The sequence below is a fragment of the Urocitellus parryii genome, chromosome 1 (assembly GCF_045843805.1).
Source record: "Urocitellus parryii isolate mUroPar1 chromosome 1, mUroPar1.hap1, whole genome shotgun sequence".
In the NCBI taxonomy this organism is placed as follows: Eukaryota; Metazoa; Chordata; class Mammalia; order Rodentia; family Sciuridae; genus Urocitellus; species Urocitellus parryii.
The window spans coordinates 51,556,490-51,576,718 of NC_135531.1; the positions used below are offsets into that span (position 1 = coordinate 51,556,490).

A 20,229-nucleotide genomic window follows, 5' to 3' on the forward strand; every position below is an offset into this window, starting at 1 on the left:
AGCTACTTGGGGCTCCCAGGATGACCTGGGGGGAAAACCTTTCCAAGACTATCTAATCATCTTATTTGGCTTCACCTCATTTACTTTATTGTATAAGATTGTTGGTGGGGGGGAGTAGACTAATGCACCCGTCATGCTTAGACATTCTATATCTTCTTACTGATTAAGTTGTCATTATAAAAGTACTCAAATAGCTAAGCATGCAGTAAGGTCACCTTCACATTACGAAGTTTTTCTGAATTATAATACAGTTTTGTATAATATAGTGTATCTTGACTCAGCAAAACCTAAGCCATTGGTTTATCTTCCACCTAAGAGGAAATGTCTGAAGGCAGAAAAAGGTGCCCATTGTGTTTCTATGCTTCCCATGAATCTGAATAAAAAAACTTCACATGTGGATTCATTGTTCATCACCCTTTCCACAATGAAATGTCTTGTATTTTCTCTATCACTGAAGAATTTACATGGAAGGCAAAGGAGGGAGGACAGAGTTTTGCACCACTGGGTAGTGAATGGAGGTGTGTGGCAGAGGCCACTCTGGACTTCTTCTTCTAGCCCCAGAATAGCTGGCTATGGGGGTGGAGGTGGGGGATGTAGCTCCACCAGGAACCCTGAACCCATTGCCTTCAGATAGCACTGAAATGAGCTTATATAGGTGCAATCCTTGGGAAGGGTAATAAGATACAGCAAATCATCTCAATCCAGGACACACCTGGATAATCCAGATGATGTGGGTGTGACAGCCCAAGGGATAGACTCTTTCTACTCCCAGTTTAACATGAGCTTTTCAGGGAACAGACAACTTCCATCTGAATCATTCTTACAAGCTGAATTTTTATTTTTTCTAAATTATCTATGTTAAAAAAAAGAAATCTGTGCCTGGTGTGGAATTCACTCCATCAAGGGTTACAATGACTTTCATTTTCATTACAAGCAGGAGAATGAATGAAGGACAAGTGTTAGGAAACATGGCAATAAATTAGAATATAATTTACAAAAGCAAAAAAAGTAACAGTGTACCACATTAATACTGAGTATAAAATAATAAGCAACAACTAATCACAATAATACAAAGGTAATTTCATTCTGTATTATTAAGGATACCTATGTGACATTCACTCAAATAAAAAAGTTCCTAATGAAATGGACTATTTGAAAGTCATACATATTTCCAGGGCTTTCATTTTGGGGGGTACATTTACCTTTCCTTTATTGGTAGGCCTTCATACCAGTGGCAGACACTGCCTCCACCTGTGGGGTACCAGTTTCCATGGGGTTCCTTAAGTAGTCTATATCTGCACTACTTTTGGAATCTGCCATGGTGGCCCAGCCTTCACTACTGACAAACCCATTGCTATTATTTAGGAATAGAGCTTCATATAGCCACATGGGTGGCTCCAGAGTAGCAGCGATATTCTAATGTGCTGTGGAACATGATTTTCTTTTTAACACTTGCTCAGGTTTAAATTCAGGGCCTATCCAAAAATGTTTAACCCTATTGTATCTCTGCTAGGTTCCTCTTGAGGGCAACGTGATAATGCCCCGGGGAGCATCTTGACCTTAGAGCTGTAGTACACCCAAGAGGGAATGAGGCTGCCCTCCTCTTCTAGCTCCAGTCATGGTGCTGCACAGTGCTCGTTTCCAGGTGAGGTAAAAATATAGCTTTCACTCAGTAATGTAAGTTAGCCTTTTGAAACAAAACTGTGAGCTGCTATTTGTGTGTTGGTGAAAATCAGATGTGAATAACAAAACTGTGCCTAAACTGCCACAGAAACCATTTACTCTATTTTCCTTATTTCACCAGGGCACATTAGCACCAAGTTAACTGTTCTTTGAAAAGGGCCAAGGGGATTAATTCAGTGCTGGAAGCACCCTGTCCAGGGGCTGCTTTCCCTTCATCATTGGCTAAGATGGCACTTGGGCTGGTCCTCTAAAGGCAGCATAGATGGGGCCTTGGTAATTTGTCTTATATCACAAATAGTTCTCTCTCTGGAAAACTCAGGGATGGGAATTGATTATTGAGAGAGAAGCAGGTAACAAGATATGATGGTTATGACTAAGCATGAAAAAACATTCTGTGCCAACTGTCCACAGCAAACCCAGAAGCTTAGGATGGCTTAGGAAGCTTAGGATGGTGTCTGAGTTTCTCTTTCAGAAAAAAAAAAAAAAGAACCATTTCCCTTAGGTCATGGTATACATGGTAAGCCAATGGGTAGTTTCAGAGCACAGTGATAGACATAAGTGAAGCATGTTCTTCCACTGCAAATATCTTTACAAAGTAACCATTAAGTGTTGAGTTTTAGGTACTGGTGTTTGCAGGGTGTCCACACGTGTAAAACAAAGGAGTGTGCTGGACACAAAGCACATTCATCAAGAATCTGCTACAAGCTACGAGTGTTCAAGTACAAAATAATAATATAAACAAGTACCCTTTTAAAAAAATCTAGCTATTGAGTCTTTTGATGAGCAGGATGTGAAACTTGAAGATAGGTAAGATATGAGCTAGTCATTTTAATTTAGTTGAATGTGATTCTAGAATTTGACTTGCCCAGAAACTGGGTTTCACATTTAATTGCCATTCAGAGTATTCATAAAAATATAAAATACTTGATCGAGTGACTGTTAAAATTATGCTTTATGATCGCTAGCCTTCATGAGTTTTTCTTCTTTGGTTGTTATCCGTTGCCTACTTTAAAACTCACAGAAATAGCACATTTATGTGCACCACACGTATCTATTCACACACTCAAAAGTACCCATACACATACACACACACACATGTATATGCACACGCTTGCTCTCATATAAATAAATGCCCTTCTACCATATCACAGAAGGGACATCTGGAACCCATCGTAATTGTCAGCAAATTGCAAAAGGGTCTGCCTGGTTGTGACCGAGCCAGTCTATCTCTTGCAGGGCATCATCTCAGTAAGCTCAACATGCGCGCAACAGTCCAACAGGGCCAGAAGCTGTTCTGTGGCTGGTAAGGATGTAAACACAGTGAGTTGGGGTGACTCAGATAAGAAGTAAGGCATCCTGCAAGATGGCAGCAAAGGGACTGGTCTCCACCATACCCCAGGTCTGGCTTCTGCACAAAACTGAAATGTTTTTCTCTTAAAGTTTTAATGGAAATCTCAGCTTCACTCGCACAAGGGCAAGTTGGCCACAGTCTTTAGTACTGAATTTATAGACTTGCACAGCTGCAGTAACTGATGCACTGCTTTAAACTAAGTCCCTCATTGTTCAGTTTAATATAGTTTTATATATGGCTCACAGCAGTGTTCAGAACGGGGGATTATTCCTAAGGAAATTAAGTGGAATGAAGAATAATAATACAAACTTTCATTACTTTTGATTTATAATTGCTCCTTAAATTACAGTTCAAAGCCCATTTTATAATTTAAATTGTGGTGCTGTTGTAGTGAGATAAAGTATAGTACATATTTTTAAGGTATGACTTAAGAATTCTGAATCTTCTTTACTTCTGTAGTTGACCAAATCATAACAGCTACATTTTAAACAGTTTTAAATACAAATGGATTCAGTGTCATTGCTAAGTCCATAATAAAAATTATCTTAATGGTCCAAGGAGGTAAACAGGCTATTGGATTTACTCGAAAGAACACAAACGTTCCACAGTAAGCAAGTCTCCCTGTGTTGTTTGGATCTCTCCAATCTGGCATTCCCTCCTAACACCGTGTCCAGCACTTTGGATCAATAAATCCCACTTCACAGAAGTTAAAATAATATTGAAATCCTGTCAGCTAGGGCTGACCAGTGGTTACGTTTTCCACAGGGTAATGCTTTTGCAAGGATATCAATCCTCTTCCTCTGGGTGGCTCTCTTTGATGGATGCATTTCCAAGATGAAATGACAAGGCTCTCTCTCTCTCTCTGGCTTTCCATGGGTCAGTGTCCTTGGCAAGTCTTACAACACATCTGTCTGAAGTATGCTCGACTGCAGAACTTGAACTTCAGCACCAGTGGGCAATAAGCCACTTTGTTCACATCTTTGCACTCTAACGAATGGGGGCAGAAAATGGAAAACAATTAGAGGCACATAAACAAGTACATAAACAAGCCGATGCGCCTGAATGTTCAGCAAGGACCCCTCTGGGCCAATCCACCATGGCTTCCACATCCATGTGGCTTTTGTTTTTGTTTTTAAGTGTACTCTGTCTGGTACAGCCTACCAGGAACATTCTTTTGATATATTTTAACACAATTTGAAAAAAAAATGTTTGCAAGGCTTTTCTTCCAGACTTTTATAAGTATGGTGCATGCCCACTGTGTCTTGAAAGAATTACCATTTGTTGGGATAAGTGATCACTTTAGACAGCTTGGAAACATGAGTCATTTTTCTTACAGTGCTTTTATTGCTTCTTTCTCAAGGGTTATTTTATTCAACAGTGCAAGGTTATCCAAAATCAAACATGAGTTGCATTGTTTGATACCAAAGTACACATGTCTCAAAAGAATCTCTGCATCTGTGGGGCATGGGGACGGACTTCAGTGAATGAAAAGGATTGCTGACAGTGGCCTAGATTCAGCAACTACACTAGACAAAGAGGAAAGCTTTGAGAGGTTGGCCTCAAATGGCAGCAGTCTGCGGGTTATGGAAACATGGAGAAATGTCTTTTTTTAATTTGGAAGTGAGACATGGCCTCCTTTTTTCCTATGTGTGTTTTCGCCTCAGTGCTAGAATTGCCACAGTTGCAGTCTGTAGTTCTTGCAGCCAGAAGGTGAATAAATGATTCTTTCCCTATCTCCCCTCGAGGCTGGTTGCAGAGAAGGAACTAGGGGGCCAGTGCAGAGAAAGGGACACAGGCCTTTGATTATCAGCAGCTGCCTCCTGACCCCTACCACCAATATGACCCCATCGCTGCCAATATGATATTCTCCTCCAGTATTCTGGTCACTTTTACCTGGGGATTTTAAAGTGCTTTGTCAATCTAGTAATTAAATTTTCATATGCCACCCAGAACCAAAGTTCCACTCTCATTTTTTCCAGGTGGTTATACTGAAATGTCCTGGGTAAAAGTGCTTAAGGTTATTAGAGCTCAGATAGGGCACTAGGTGAAGTTCAGGGCAACAGAACCGTTCTGTTGGTTCTTCTTGTTGTTGTTCCTACTCCAGAAATCCACTAAAAATTCTAAGAGATCTAATATCTAGTACATGAGAGTCACATGATCAACATGAGAAATAAAATGCAAAGAAATTGGACCATTTCCAATTCTTATTAAAGAAAACTAAGGAAATAATTTTACTGCTCTCACTTTAAACCCTCTTTCAGTGAAAGCATTAAAATTCAAAACTGGAACCCCCAAATCCTCTAAAAACATAAGCTCTGCCACCAACAAATTCCCTTATACTCAAGATTTGGTTTACAAAGAGAATAATATTTAGAAATTTGAACAGAAACTTTTCATACTAGGATTCTCAGTAAATTTAACTTTTGGCTGAAAGAAAGTAGAAGGGGGCATAAACAACTTGTTTAAACTTTGCACTTAAGAGGTGGGGGGAAGAAATCTCATGATATTTGGTGAATCATTTGTGAATATGAGGTGAAAAGACTTCCACATGTTTTAATATGGAAGTCACTTGATATTTTTTTGTTTGTTTTTATTTTCTTCTCTAACTAGTGATGACCAGAAAAAAGCGACCAAAAAAGTTTAAACTAATATTTTTGTATGGAAAATTTTATTTTTCACTGTTTTCAGGAGTAACACATTGTTAAGGTAAGATAATTACTAAAATTTAAGAAAAGCTGAGTGTATTCCTGTTGACACAAGTCACTCATCTTGAAATCCAAACCATAGTCCTACTGGGGCAGCCCCTCTCCCATTTTGAAGCAGGGATTGCTGCTTAACATACAAAATAAACTTTAGCTTTGACCTTCTTTGCCAAAATATAAAAATGATTTAGTTGATAAACAGATAGAAGAGGACTGGTTGTTTTAATAGTACAAGGAAATAAAATGAGAAGCCAAACTGCCTGGATTTAATCCTAGCTTTACCGTTTACAAACTTTATGACTCTGAGGAAATCACTTAACCACTCTGTGCCTAAGTTTTCTCATCTATACCAGAGGAACGACATGAGTACTCACTATAACATGTGCAGTGACATAAATATCCTTACCTACATCCACCAGAGCCATGGCTGGTGTGAGGGAAGTACTAGTTAGGTACTGAGTTGCTCCTACTATCACTATTAGTCATTAGTGTCTCTTCTTGGCTGATGAAGGGGAAAAAGCAAGGAGCTACACTCTAAACTCAGTGAGAATGTAATATCTACTTCACTTCTGAGAAAATTCTGTCTGCTCTAAAACACAGTTCAGTTTAAAAACAAAACAAAAAGGAGTATTTCCTGGGTTACAACTTGACTGGGACATTCAAAACTCCATTTTTGGAAGAGTTGCTGCATCAGGAAAATTCTGGGTTAAGTAAAATACAAGCAAATTCACAATAGAATATTTGTTTTTTTTTTTAAAATTGTTTAGTTGTAAATGAACATAATATCTTTATTTTACTTATTTATTTATATGTGGTGCTGAGGATTGAACTCAGTGCCTCACACATGCTAAGTAAGCATCCTACCACTGAGCCACAACCTCAGGCCCAATAGGATATTTGTAAATTGCTTTTCCCTCTACCTACACATCCACCCACTCATTCAGTCTATTACAAATATAAACAGTAGATTATTTCTTCCATAGGTGGGTGCTGGAAGTTAGGCTACTCTGTGTGCAGAAGAAGCCCAGAGCATAGTCCTTTAAACCAGGTGCTATCTAGCATGGAGTGGGCTGGGGCTAGGCCAGGGTGTCCCTCTCTGAACTCCCCAACTCTACATTGGAAAATGGGACTTAATGGATTAAATTAGTTCCCAAATAATTTGTTTGGAAGCAGGAAGGCATTTGGGTCCTGGCTGCAGGATCAAGCTCAGGAAGCCAGGGGCTGCTTACGTGCATCTCCTGATCAGCCTTTGGCAGCAGCACAACACAGCAGTGAGAGCCAAGAGGTCTACTGACAGGTGGGCCCAGGGATGGATTCCAGCACTGCCCTTTTATAATGTTTGTTCTTCACCCAATTATTTCACCACTCTTAATCTCAGATATCCAATCTCTAAAATGAAGATCTCGATAAGGCCTGCTCAAGGGTGCTGTAAGGCTTGTACCAGGTAATGAACACAATAAAAAGCACATGCCATGCCACCTGGCTCAGAGGGAGTGCTCAGTTCACTCCCAACGCCAGAACGCCTGCTGCTGAAAACAGCACTCATGTATTATTTCTCTATGATCCCTGTCCAAATGAATACAGGCTCCCAGGAAGGCATACACAGAAGCAAATTAACAGAAAGCTATTAAACAGGGAGCAGGTAAATCCTCACAGGGGCAGGAGTGAAGACCTGGGGAAGAGCCAGGTTTCTGCCAAGACTCAGACAAAGAGCCCTGATGACACATTAATGTGGAGACACCTGTGCTGTATGAAGACATTCAGCCTTGGTGGGTGCGGGGACTCCCAAGAAGGGCTGTGTTGAAGACTCAGTTCCTCCTTCTTGGTTTTGCCTTCTAGGAATAGTCCTGACTAGAAAAATGAGTTCATTACAAAACTTTAGTTTGATGGAAATCTAGTTAGCCATGACTGGTGTTTGATTCTCTCAGTCTTTCAATGTCACAAGAGCTTGATTTGGTAAAAACAGCACTAAAACTTAGAATTTATCAAGCAATTTTATGTAGTTTTATATTTAATCCTTTTAAGTATATAAAATGTCAGATTTACATAGACAGCAAAACTTAAGCTCAAGGTTATGAAACTCAAGCTGTGTCACACAGCTGAGAACAGTTTAAGACATGGGATAAGAATTCAGATTTGTTTAATTGCCAAGCCACTCTTATTTTGGCAGCATTCTTAACATACAAGTGCAAAATGTCTCTGTGTCTATGACCACAGACCCTTGACTGACAATGACTATAGACCCTTGACTGACACCATTGGTGAGTCGATGTCTGGGGCTTCCTCAGTCTTTTGTTTTTTGAGAGTTTGCTCTGTCTCCTTAGAGAAGGGGAAGAAATGTTTTTTTAAAAAGCTTTCTAGGTTACAATCATTTAGAATCTGAATTAGCTCTTCCTATTCTTCTTCACTATATCTTTCTCTTCAAATTTTGTAAAATTTGAGTAAAAAAAAACCCGACTTTCGATATTTAAAAAATCCCATTATTACAGAAAACTGAATGTTATCTTCAAAATATTAGTCCCAGACTTAAGTTATTATTATTATTATTATTATTATTATTATTATTATCATATCATCATCATCATTATTATAATTCTGGGGAATGAACTGAGCTATGTTCTCCCCCTTTTGATTATTTATTTTGAGACAGGGTCTCTCTGAGTTGGTGAAGCTGGCCTCCAACTTGCCATTCTCCTGCCTCAGCCTCCAAAATCACTGGGATTATAGGTGTATGGCAAAGTGTCCAGTTTACCAGGTTTAAATTATATTGGTACAATCAACCTATGGCCACTTTTAGCTTAGCTAGGAAGTATGAATTTGTTGGGACAACTCACTGACAGGTTGCTGATGCAGCCGTGGGGCCTGGATTAATTCATTCATCTGCCTTATCTCCAAACTCATTAAAATTATGAAATAATCTTTTTCTTATTCTCTTGAGCCAATACACAATACAACCTACTTTTATGAAAAAAAATCATTCTGAAAAAGTTGTACATAAATTAAATCACATTTTTCTATTGACATTAAAACAACAGAAATGTTCTGTTTTAATGATATTCAGTTGGCATTGATTTCTAATACTTAAAAGATCTTAAAATTTAAAGTTTCTCTATTCCCAAGTACATAATCTGCAAACAGATAATGTTAGAAAATACATTAGGAATATTTTTTAATTTAAGAATTTTTAAAAAACTTTAAAACTGGTAGTATCCTCTGTAGTTGTGAGGGATTCAACCTAGGGCTTCACACATGCTGGGCAAGAGCTGCACATTCACTACAACCCCAGTCCTCTATTGCTTTTTAAATAGTAGAATCTGGGCCTGCAGAGTCACAGATTCTAAGATGAAGGAATCTGCTTTTCTCTTCTACTATCATCATGTACCAGCTAAGTACTCTCCTGGGAGGAGAATGATAATGACACTCTTTCTACCTATTTTGTCTTTAGGATGTTGGAAGAATGAGAGGTCCTCATTGTGGGTTTCTGGAAACATTTTGTAGAGCTAACCAGTCTCTTCTCTTTTTACACTCCACCCCACCCCTGAAAAAAGTACCACTTTATCCAAGGCCAGAGAATTCTGGTGAGAATGTTAAATGGCAATTTATGGAGTATTCCCAAATTCTCTCTTAGAGAAACTTGGGAACACATCAAGGATTTAAAGCTAACCCCTCTGCTCTGCAATGTGAACTAGATTCATTATTATAATCTTAAGTAACTTGGCACACATGCTGGAGAGGTTTTTGTTGGTGATCTGGGTATGGGTAGAGTTGAATGATAAAATTAGACAACCTGTTGCACAGGCAACCCATGAGTCTACTTATCACTGATGTTCCAATGAGCTTCTCCCCATGTGATTTACATTAATCTTTCAAAACACTAACCTAAAAGACTCGCTAAACAGAGGCTTAAGAATTTAGGATGCAATTAGATTCAGATTCATTGTGATTTTGAAGGCTTGATTTGGTCCAAGGAATACAAGATCAACTCCTAAAATGGAATGATCTTACATTTATTTCATCAAACACTGCAAAGCTTGCCTAATTGTATCATTCGAGTGAGTTGGGATACCCAGAGACAGATTCCTCCATGACCATGTTGGACCATTCAGCATCTCTCTTTGTAGAATGCATATACTCTGTGCCTGTAAACATGTATGAGATCCAGAAGAACTTAGTAGGTGGAGTTGTGAGTTAAACATATAAGGTCCATCTTTTGGATTAAAAAAAGTGCAAACAGCCATGTATTTTACAAACTACCCTTGGTAATATAGAGCCTGGTGAGAAATGAGAAGGTAGAAGATGTGCTCGCACTGTGTGGGAGTTGGGCTAGGAGATGTGTACTCAGTGTGCTCCTCCCGATAAAATATACTTCAGTCCTTGACATTTTATATATTCAGACTAGAAAAGGAGGACATAACAAATCTCTCCTGGGACATATTCATTACAATGGGAGCAGGCCACCTACTTCTTTTTGTCCTTGAAGAAAGGTAACAATAACTATTGAATTTTATTCTGATTTCATGTTACCACAGATTAAACCATTCCTTCTACCTTCACTTTCTTAGTTTTCTAAAAAACAGTCTTATTCCCTGGATGCCACCCACATTCTGGGTGGTATAATCCCAGCCCAGATCCAGGTTCCCTCCAAGTCAGACAGCCAGGAATGTGAACCTAAATGCTAAGTGGATTATGAGTGCTTTGAAGTGGCAAAAAAATAAACTGGCCTTCCTCACCTCCTCGAAATCAAAGTCTTCCAAGTGAACTTTACCATTCCTTCCACTGATTTTAATACATCAGCTTCCACATAAAAATCTAAATTCAGTAGCTATTTTGTTCAGGGATCTTGTTAGGAGATTTGTGAGTTGTCTAGGCTTTCCCGGAGATGTTTACTTGAGGGAGATCAAGACCCATCACTGTTAGACATCTCAGGCTGGTAAACCAATGTACAGAAACCACACCTTTCCTGGGTTGGTTACCAGCTCATGGCACACCGTGAATCATGACCTGGCAGCAATAAATACTAGATGACAGAGTGCCTTGTGCTATTGAGAAGCTGAAAAGACTCACCATATAAACTACAAGGAAACTTGAAACTGCATGAACAATGAATAAAATGGCATTTTGGAGAATTTCAGATGAGCTTGAGTAGGCTAGTCCCAGCTGCTCTAAGTACTTTTTAAAAAAGATTATTCTTAGCATTTCAAATACAGTGATACCCAGTGTGTCTACAATTCACTCTGAGCAGCAGTGTAATGTTACCCTCCTCAGTGGCAGTCTGTCAAGATCGTGCCTATAATGCTCTAACCTTTCACCAAAAGCTTGCAGAAACAAAACACTAAAACAGATGTTGAACACAGTGACCTGTGTCTCCCTTCTTCCTCCTACTATTTGTCTCTCACTATTTTAATTTCTAGATGCCCTACTGCTGATTCTCTCTACTATATTTGGTTGTCTTAACTTCTTTCCCTTTCTGCAATCTCTCTCCATGTATTTTATTATTTTAAACATCTGCACATGCTTGTCCTCAGGAATTCCCCTCATCCCAGAGGCTCCTTGGTGAACTGTTTTGTACCTTTGTACCTTCCAGTGCCCAGCTCAACTCCTCTTCTCAGTGATCCTCCTGTTGAATACACCCTCCTCCGTGCATTCACTCAGGGGAGCTTCTCTCTACCTCTATTAAAAATACTGCTCATACTGTTATAATTATTTGTCTGAACATTCCCACCCCTACTAAGCTATACTCCCTAGGACTGAGACATTGTTTGTTGTATTCCTTTCAAAAATTTCAGGGCCTGGCACACAGTAAGTATGTTTGCTAAGTAAATTAACCAGTGATTGGGCAAATGGAGCATATTACTTAAAAACTATCACCTTGAGAGATGAATATACCTGTGATAAAGTAAGTTTAGTGAAATGTTAATATTCAAACCTAGATGGTGAGTGTTCATTGTAAAATTCTTTCAACTTGGCTATATATTTGAATTTTTAAAGTTATTTTCATAAAAATAATGAGCATGGGGGGGGGCATTATCTAAACCTTGGTAGTTCAATCAATTCTCACAATTCAATCTGTGGCTCATTTGATCCACAGAAACCCACTGAAAGATTGTATTTTGGATCCCAAGCCATCTCCCCTAGATCTTACAGCACCATCTTGAGGTGGAGCTAAATTGGCCATTTACCAGCCTCCCACTGAGCACCCTAGGAACCTGACTTGGCTGGGTGAAGGGTCCTTTCCCACTCTCATGCACCATCCTCCACTAGAAGATGTTTTCTCCAACTTTCTCTTATTAAGAGGCATTTCTTCTCTCTCTGATCTGATCCCCACAAACCATACCAGACCACTCCTACATTATTTTCATGCAAGAGCCTCTGCTCTTTTGAGATCCATGGTATCTGCCAATTCCATTTCTCAGTGGATTACAACTTGGGATTCAGCTCAAATGTTTTATCCACTTTTCCTGGGGTATGCCATGGGTTTCTCCAACTACATGTTACAGCTGGCCCACAGACCCCTTAGTCTATGAAGCTTATCTTGGTACAAAAGGTTAAAGTCATGGTCCTCCATTTGAGTATCCTTTAGCACTTGTGAAAACTGTTTCACATAACACATTCTGACTTCCATTAAAATGTTTTTTGTTTTTTTTTGTTTTTTTTGTGTGTGTGTGTGTGTTTGTTTGCAGTATTAGAGATAGAACCCAGAGTCAGGGATATGTACACTGGGCAAATGCTCTACCACCAAAATTTATCACCAAAATTTATTTTTTTAAAATTTTTTAAAAAATTAAACATTTTTTTAACTTAAACATTTGCCCTTAATGACTATACATTTACAAATGTATTTAAATTTTCCATAAGGAATAGCAGAGTCTGGCCACAGAAAACATTCAATAATTAGCTGCTGATTAAATGAAGAAATAGTTTTATGTATTTAACAGCATTCCACATATGCTTTTGCGAAGTTAAAAAGAACACAAAACAAGTCATGACAGAAATATTATTTTTACCCTAAATCTAATTTTATGAAAGAGATGGATCCTCTTTCTTTTAAATGAGTCAACACTTTAGGTAATAACAGTTCTAGCATTAGTCATACTTTGCAGGATTAATAATTTCCTAAAAATTTCCTCCTTTACTGAGAAGTCTGAAAATATTGTCTTAACTGCTTACTTCAGATTAATGTTAATAAAAAATGATTTAGCCCGACAGATGAAGTGACCACTTGGTGTTTCTCCAAAGAATCTAAGAAACTTCAGATTAACACCTACCAATTTTAAGAGAATTTCTTCATGGCAGAAATAAGTGTAGTTGCAAATGATATTCTGCCCACTCTGAAAACAGTATTGTATCTTTAGTTAGAAAGTTTATAATTACTCACAATAGAGAATCTTTTGGACAAATTACTAAAACTGCCTAAAGTGAAATTATAAATATATCTTCAACTTATATATTTCTGTAGGTATGTCAAAAGCCATGGTTTTCAGCAATCGCTAAGGCTTAATCTATTGAATTAGGCTGATGTCCATGCCAGAATTCGGTCTACTTTAAAACCAGAAAATATTTTCATGTCAAAGTATCCAAACCCAGAGTCTTGCACATGGTAGGCAAGCACTCTATTACTGAACTACATCTCAGCTCAAACTATCCTATTTTAAAGAGTAAACAGAGATAGAATATAACTGTAGTGAGACTAACAGGCCCTTGGACTATGCCAAATCTGGGTTCAAATCCTGTCTTTTGTAATATGGGCAAGTCACTATCCTTCTCTGTGCCTCAGTTTTCTCATGAGTAGTAACTCTCAGAAGATCATTGTCAGGATTATATAAGATAATATTCTCTCTTTCTCTCTCTCTCTCTTTTATATGAGGAGGCAGAGACTTCATGCCTCTCTTTTTATATGAGGAGGCAGTCTAAAATTTTTTGACTGTGCCACATTTGACTTCACATTCCTGATAATTTCTGACAGTGCTTTATATATAGCAGCATTCAAGAAATTTTGAATTAGTTTCTAAGTGAATAAAGAAAATTTTATTTAAAAAAAAGATAAGAAAATTAAGGAGTTTGGCTGGTACCTGCCATTTATAAAGGGAAATTCCAATATATAAGAAAAGAAAGAAAAATTTCAGCGCTCAAAGACCTTTATCCTCTATTGTAAACATTTTTTTCATGTTTATACGCTGAGAAAATTAGCAAATATATGCTTTCATTATACATAAAAAAACTAGTAACAAGCATGAAATGAATCTTCATGCTGATAAAGATTCACTGTCATATCCAAAAAGAAACCAAAGTTTTCACTTTTAAAAATGACTCATTAACATCTATAGAATTCTGGGATATATCAAACATAGACTGTTTGTTGTACATACCTTAGATATTATCTACTCTAATCTTTCATTTTATAGATAGGTAAACTGAGCACTAGAGAAGTTAAATGACTTAACAAGGTCAAATAGTTGTGAAGCAGCCAGGAAAAAACTTACATTTCCTGATTATAATCTACTGCATATACAGCTTCCACAGATACTCTCTATATACTATCCCCTAACTATGGGTTTATGGGGCTCTTCAACCCCTGGGAACAATCGAGGTGAGTTCTTAAAGATCCCAGACCCCTTTCTATGGGAATTTACCTTCAGTATTAGAGATGGGAGTACTGTCACATTTGCTTTCACACTGCTGCATTGATGGAGGCCGAACAGTTTCTGAACAGTCACTAGATGCCTGTCCAGTATAGGAGAGACACTGCACAGTTCGCATTTGCTGTCCAAGGCCACACTGAGCAGAACACTAAATTCAAAGACACAGAGAAACAAAAAAATATTGATTTCAACAAATTTCAGGAGGTATAAAAGACTCTATTTCAAATATCAAAACCACACGTGTGTGTGTGTGTGTGTGTGTGTGTGTGTGTGTGTGAGAGAGAGAGAGAGAGAGAGAGAGAGAGAGAGAGAGAGAGAGAGAGAGAATATATTATATAATCCTGACAATGATCTTCTGAGAGTTACTACTTGTGATAAAACTGAGGGCTGGGGCTGTAGCTCAGTTGTGGAGTGCTTACCTCACAAGTATGAGGCACTGGGTTCAATCCTTTTATATATATATCACACTGATATTTCATCTTACTCCAGTTAGAATGGCAGCCATCAAGAATACCATCAATCCCAGAAGCTTGGGAGGCTGAGACAGGAGGATCATAAGTTCAAAGCCAGCCTCAGTTGCTTAGGGCCTCAACCTTTATTTAGACCCTGTCTCTAAATAAAATACAAAAAAAGGGGGGGGCTGGGGATGTGGTTCAGTGGTAAAGTGCTCCTGAGTTAAATCTCTGGTATGAAAGAAAGAAAGAAAGAAAGAAAGAAAGAAAGAAAGAAAGAAAGAAAGAAAGAAAGAAAGAAGGAAGGAAGGAAGGAAGGAAGGAAGGAAGGAAGGAAGGAAGGAAGGAAAGAATATCATCAACAATAAATGCTGGAGAGGATGTGGAGAAAAAATAACTCTTTTTTTTTTCTTTGTACACTGTTGGTGGGATTGTAAATCAACACAATCACTAAGGAAATCAGTATGGAAGTTCCTCAAAAGACTAGGCATGGAACCACCATTTGATTCATCTATACCACTCTTGGCATTGATCCTAAAGAATTAAAATCATTATACTGTAGAGATACATGCACATGCATGCTTATAGAAGCACAATTCACAATAGCCAAACTATGGAACCAGTCTAGGTGTCTATCAATGGATGAATGGATGATTAAAAGTGATAAATATGTACTACAGAGTTTTATTCAGTCATAAAGAAGAATGAAATTATGTCATGTGTAGGAAAATGGATGGAACTTGAGAACATACTGTTAAGTGAAACAAGCCAAATTCAGAAAGTAAACGGTCATATTTTCTCTCATATGTGGAAGCTAGTGAAGGAAAAATAAAAGAAAGATGAAGGGGAAATCTCTTGATAATCCAAGGAAGATCAGTAGAGCAGAGAAAACTTTCAAGTGTCCTATGTACAACCATGCATTACAATAAAAAATACGTAAAGAAGGAAATGCCTACCTGATTTAAAATAAAAATCATGAGTACATGTCTACATAGATTATTTAATACCAATTAGGTATTATGAAGCTTTCATGTACCTACAGTGAAACATATTTTAACACTAAATTGCATATAATGTTTAAACTTATCAGATACATTCCATCTGAGCATTTCGTAAATTAAACCAAATATCTCTACAGAGATGCAAAGTTTTATAATCATGTTTCTTCCCTTAGGGCTGAGCACAGAATAAGTATCATTAATTACCTTAATGGGTACTAAAAGTCTTTACCTTTTCTCAATTGAAATTAAAAAGTGTATAGGTACTGCTGTGCTCCAGTAATGTGGAATTTGGAGAAGAATTTTCATAACTACTTCTGTGAAACTGGGATCAAACTCAGGGTTTTACACATGCTAGGCAAGCGCTCTACCACTGAGCTATATCCACAGTCCTAAAATGCTATTTTTAGTAACTGAGGGCAGACTCAGAGCACAAACAAAAGCATACTGATGTAGATTTATGCTATTATGATTTATTTGAGTCTCAGATACTAGAAGATAACTAGCTATAAGGCCAATTATGATACCATAGGATAAAGGAATTGACTGGCTAAGAAATTTACTTTCTATGATATCATGTTTTAATGTAACAATAAATTTTCTCTCTGATATTTAGAAGAACAATACTTAATTTTCATTCTATCCAAATATACCAACTTGGTATTTTTTAATTAAACAAAGTTAATTGACAGATACAATTGGATGTATTTCTCATGTTCAACTTGATGCTTTGGGTCACTGGGATTATTGGCATGTATCACTGCACCTGGCTCATACTTAGATTACTGTGTTGCTACTCATCTCTCAAGTGTTTTTAATGACTAAAATAAGGATCTTGGGTTTGTGTCTCAAGGTGCTGCTTCAGCAGGAGCCCATACTCCAACTGCCTTACCTGGCCCCAGTCTCCTGTCACCCAGCGAGGAGGAGGGCAGCGGCCCAAACTGCAGCGGATGCGGACAGGAGGTTTGCTTTCCTCTGGACATTGTGCAGCTGGGAATGTTTTAGAAAGGTCACTGCTCTTACACAGAACAATCCGATGCTTGAATCCTGGACCACATTTTGGAGTACACTAGAAATAAAATAAATATTAATGAATAGCAATAGATTATAAAGACAGGAGAATTTAAGGAAAGTCTTTCTTAAAGTAAATGTGTATATTTTACAATATGTATACCCACTGATTCTAGGCAAAAATCTCTCAGAAATGAAATTCCTTAAAAGCTGTTTAAGCAAAAGTACTTTTTTAGTTTTTCCCTAAGGTCTTTAAGAGATAAATCCAATGTTTGCTTTTCTTGGCTAACTTATTTTCTTCTTTGCTTAGTGATAGGTTATTTTCTCCATTCCTCCCTATCCCCAGCCTCATTGAGCTGAGATAAGATTCTGTTAATTTTTGGAATGTAGAGTTCTTGGTTTCCTATTTGCTGGGTGTAGTCTTCTAAAAAGAATTTTTATGTTATTAATAGACCACAAGACTTGTCTCTGTGAAGCTAGTTGGGGCTGCTGTAGATCAACTATAGTTATTGTGTGACTGCTAAGAATACAGGTCACAGGTGAAGGTTTATTGCACAGAAAATCTTTGGAATTTCCCTGTTCATCTGTTACAAACATAGCATATTAGACTGTTCTTTAGAATTGGGTTTGTTTGTTTTCCATATTGAGGAAAGGATGCTTCTCTCTGGCATACATCCTATTATTTGCCTTACTCCAGGTGCTTCTGTGGACCACCTATTTAATGTGGTGGCTGAAGTCATCCAGCTTTCACTGCCACATGTCTGGATGCTTTCTTAAATCTGTATTTCCTCTCAGTCAATACTTGGAAGCACTGGCTATGTATGTTTCCTTCAAAATGCATTTCCTAATCTCCTATATGAACTATAAAAAATGGGGAGGAGATAAAAATGTATGAGACAGTCTCTACCTTTAAGGAGGTCAGAGTCATAGTTGGGAGAGGGACACATGAACACAAGGCTAATGTTAAGTACTGTAACAGTAGATGTAGAGCATTCTTGTGTACCTCATCACCACTGGCCTGTTTCATAATTATTTATTTACATGTCTTCATATCTCTACCATACTATAAGCTCCTGAAAAATTACTGCACTTCTGTTTTATCTTTATACACACACTCACACACCTGACCCTAGGATCTGGCTGAGGGCTTTCAGTAAGCACCCAATAAAGAAACAATGTCCTTTATCTGGAGAGATGATAGTTTTAGACATTAGTTTTAATGTCTTAGTGAACACTGTACACACTTTGGAGCAGTTTTATTAGTGGTAATCTTTGAACCTTTCTATGTATCATAGAAAGGGGGAAAATATTCATGTTTCTCAGGTGAAAATTAAGGATCCTATACAATCTTTTTACCACAATGAATGCAGTAAGAGAATGCATTTCCTTAACACAGAAAAAGAAAAAAAATCATTAAGGTTTTAAAAAAATTTTTTTTTTGTAATGGGTATTGAACTCAGGGCCTTGTGCATGCTAGGCAAGAGCTCTTCCACTGAACTACATCCCCAGCCCCTGCTAGGATACTTTTTGAAGGAGGATAACATACAGTTATTTCTAACGTATAGCTCCAGAAGAAGTGATAGTTAGGGAAATTTCTCAAGAGAGAAATTCCTGATCCCTGTTATTGCTTTTCACAGCAAAATCAACATGCTCACAGGCTGCTACAGTCTCACACTATTCATATAATCAGTCATGAAGTTTTATTGACCCATCCTAAATCTCTCACATCTGCTGATTTCCTTGATCTCCACTGCCACTAATCTTACTACAAATATTAATTTCCCACATGAAAATTTGCAACCACTTTCAAATAGTTCTTCTATTTCTTGCTCTTGCCTCACTCCAATTCACTTTCTGAATATCAGAGGGACCTTTCTAAAGCACAACTCTGATAATACTGTCTTTTGATTCTAAAAATTATTCAATGCCTTCTATTGATATCTGCAGTCTTCACTAGTATTAAACCAGGGCCAGGGACAAAGCTAATACTGTTGCTGCTATAGCTGCTATGACAGCTGCTACTACTACTAACAGCCCCTATCCTTTAATAAACACTGTATGTACCAAGTGTTGTGCTGAGTGATACTTACAAAACTATGAGATGGTAATTACGATTATATTTGTCAGATAAGGAAACAAACTTAAGAGTAATTGACTGATAGAAATTTGAACAGATAGTAAGTGGCAAAATTATTCTAATGCTATTTCTTACTCTAAGTTTTTTGTGGATGTTAGGCCCTATGCTATGTACTTCATATATATTGTCTAATTTAATCTTCATTATTAACTATCACTTTATATTTCAAGTAATGAAGACATGCAATAATTTCTATGGAGTGAATAAAGCCCCTATCCAAGTCTTCAGTTTGCCCCATTCATATCTAGTCCTCTTTACTTTATGCCACATTTCCTCCATCATCCAAGCCAAAGCCTTAGAAGATTTCTGCTACTTTATTAATGTATAAAATAATCATTGGAAATAATAACTCTACTACCTTATATGCCATCAGAGCTTCACAGCTTACAAAATACTGTCTAATACTTCATTAAACAAGTAATATAATGAAGGAATCAATAGATTACAAATGTAGAGCTAGAACTAACTCCTAGGCCTTCTGACTTTTTTCTTAGGGCCTATATATTATTCATTCTTCTGTTATTATTGTATGCACAAGCTGCTCCTAGTACTGGCAGAAATAAATTCACGAGAACACATAACACATATTAGTTCATTTATATGAAAATTAAATTGAAGGGCTAGGGTTGTGGCTCAGTGGTAGAGCGCTCACCTAGCTAGTGTGAGGCACTGGTTTTGATCCTCAGCACCACATAAAAATAAATAAATAAAATATAGGTATTGTGTCCAACTAAAACTAAAAATAAATAAATAAACAACAATAAATCAAGGTGAAGTATAAATAGATAGAAAGACCCTTCATTCCTTAAGGAGACTGGCAAAAAACACAAAGAATGTATAGAGACTCAGTCTTTTTTTTAAACTTTGAGGCTGTAATTAGTTTCTAACTTGGGAATATGCATTGAAAACTGCACTTGTGCCACTCTCCCTGCCCCCTCCACATCTGAAAATTATATGTATGCATATTGAAGGCTGAGACATATGTCTTTTGCTTACTCTAATTTTTTTCTGGTAGCAAGAATCTTCTGCTATTGTTTTAAGAATGTAATAATACCTAGCAGTCTTTCCTATGAGCATATACCAAGTTCTGTTTACAATTAAGGGGGGCAGACAATGCAGACAGGCAATTCATTCATCTTTGTTTGAGAAGTCCCCAGAAAACCAAAACCAAAAACCAAACAAATAAGACTAATAATAAGAAGAGAAAGTAGCACTAATATTTATTAAGCCCTTTTCAGGTAATGGTCTAGTTAATC

The 20,229-nt window shown here is 37.5% G+C and overlaps 1 protein-coding gene across 1 annotated transcript in view; it reads right to left on the reverse strand.

Annotated features, from left to right (window-relative positions):
- Window positions 1-3,852: 3,852 nt before the first annotated feature.
- Adamts6 (ADAM metallopeptidase with thrombospondin type 1 motif 6) overlaps window positions 3,853-20,229 on the reverse strand; it is a 275,254-nt gene continuing 258,877 nt past the window's right edge. The window contains exons 22-24 of the mRNA XM_077795865.1: window positions 16,718-16,894; window positions 14,367-14,523; window positions 3,853-4,021 (exon numbers count right to left, since the gene is read on the reverse strand). Of these exons, the coding sequence (XP_077651991.1) occupies window positions 3,912-4,021; window positions 14,367-14,523; window positions 16,718-16,894 (444 nt within the window). The 3' untranslated portion in view covers window positions 3,853-3,911. The remainder of the gene's footprint in view (window positions 4,022-14,366; window positions 14,524-16,717; window positions 16,895-20,229) is intronic.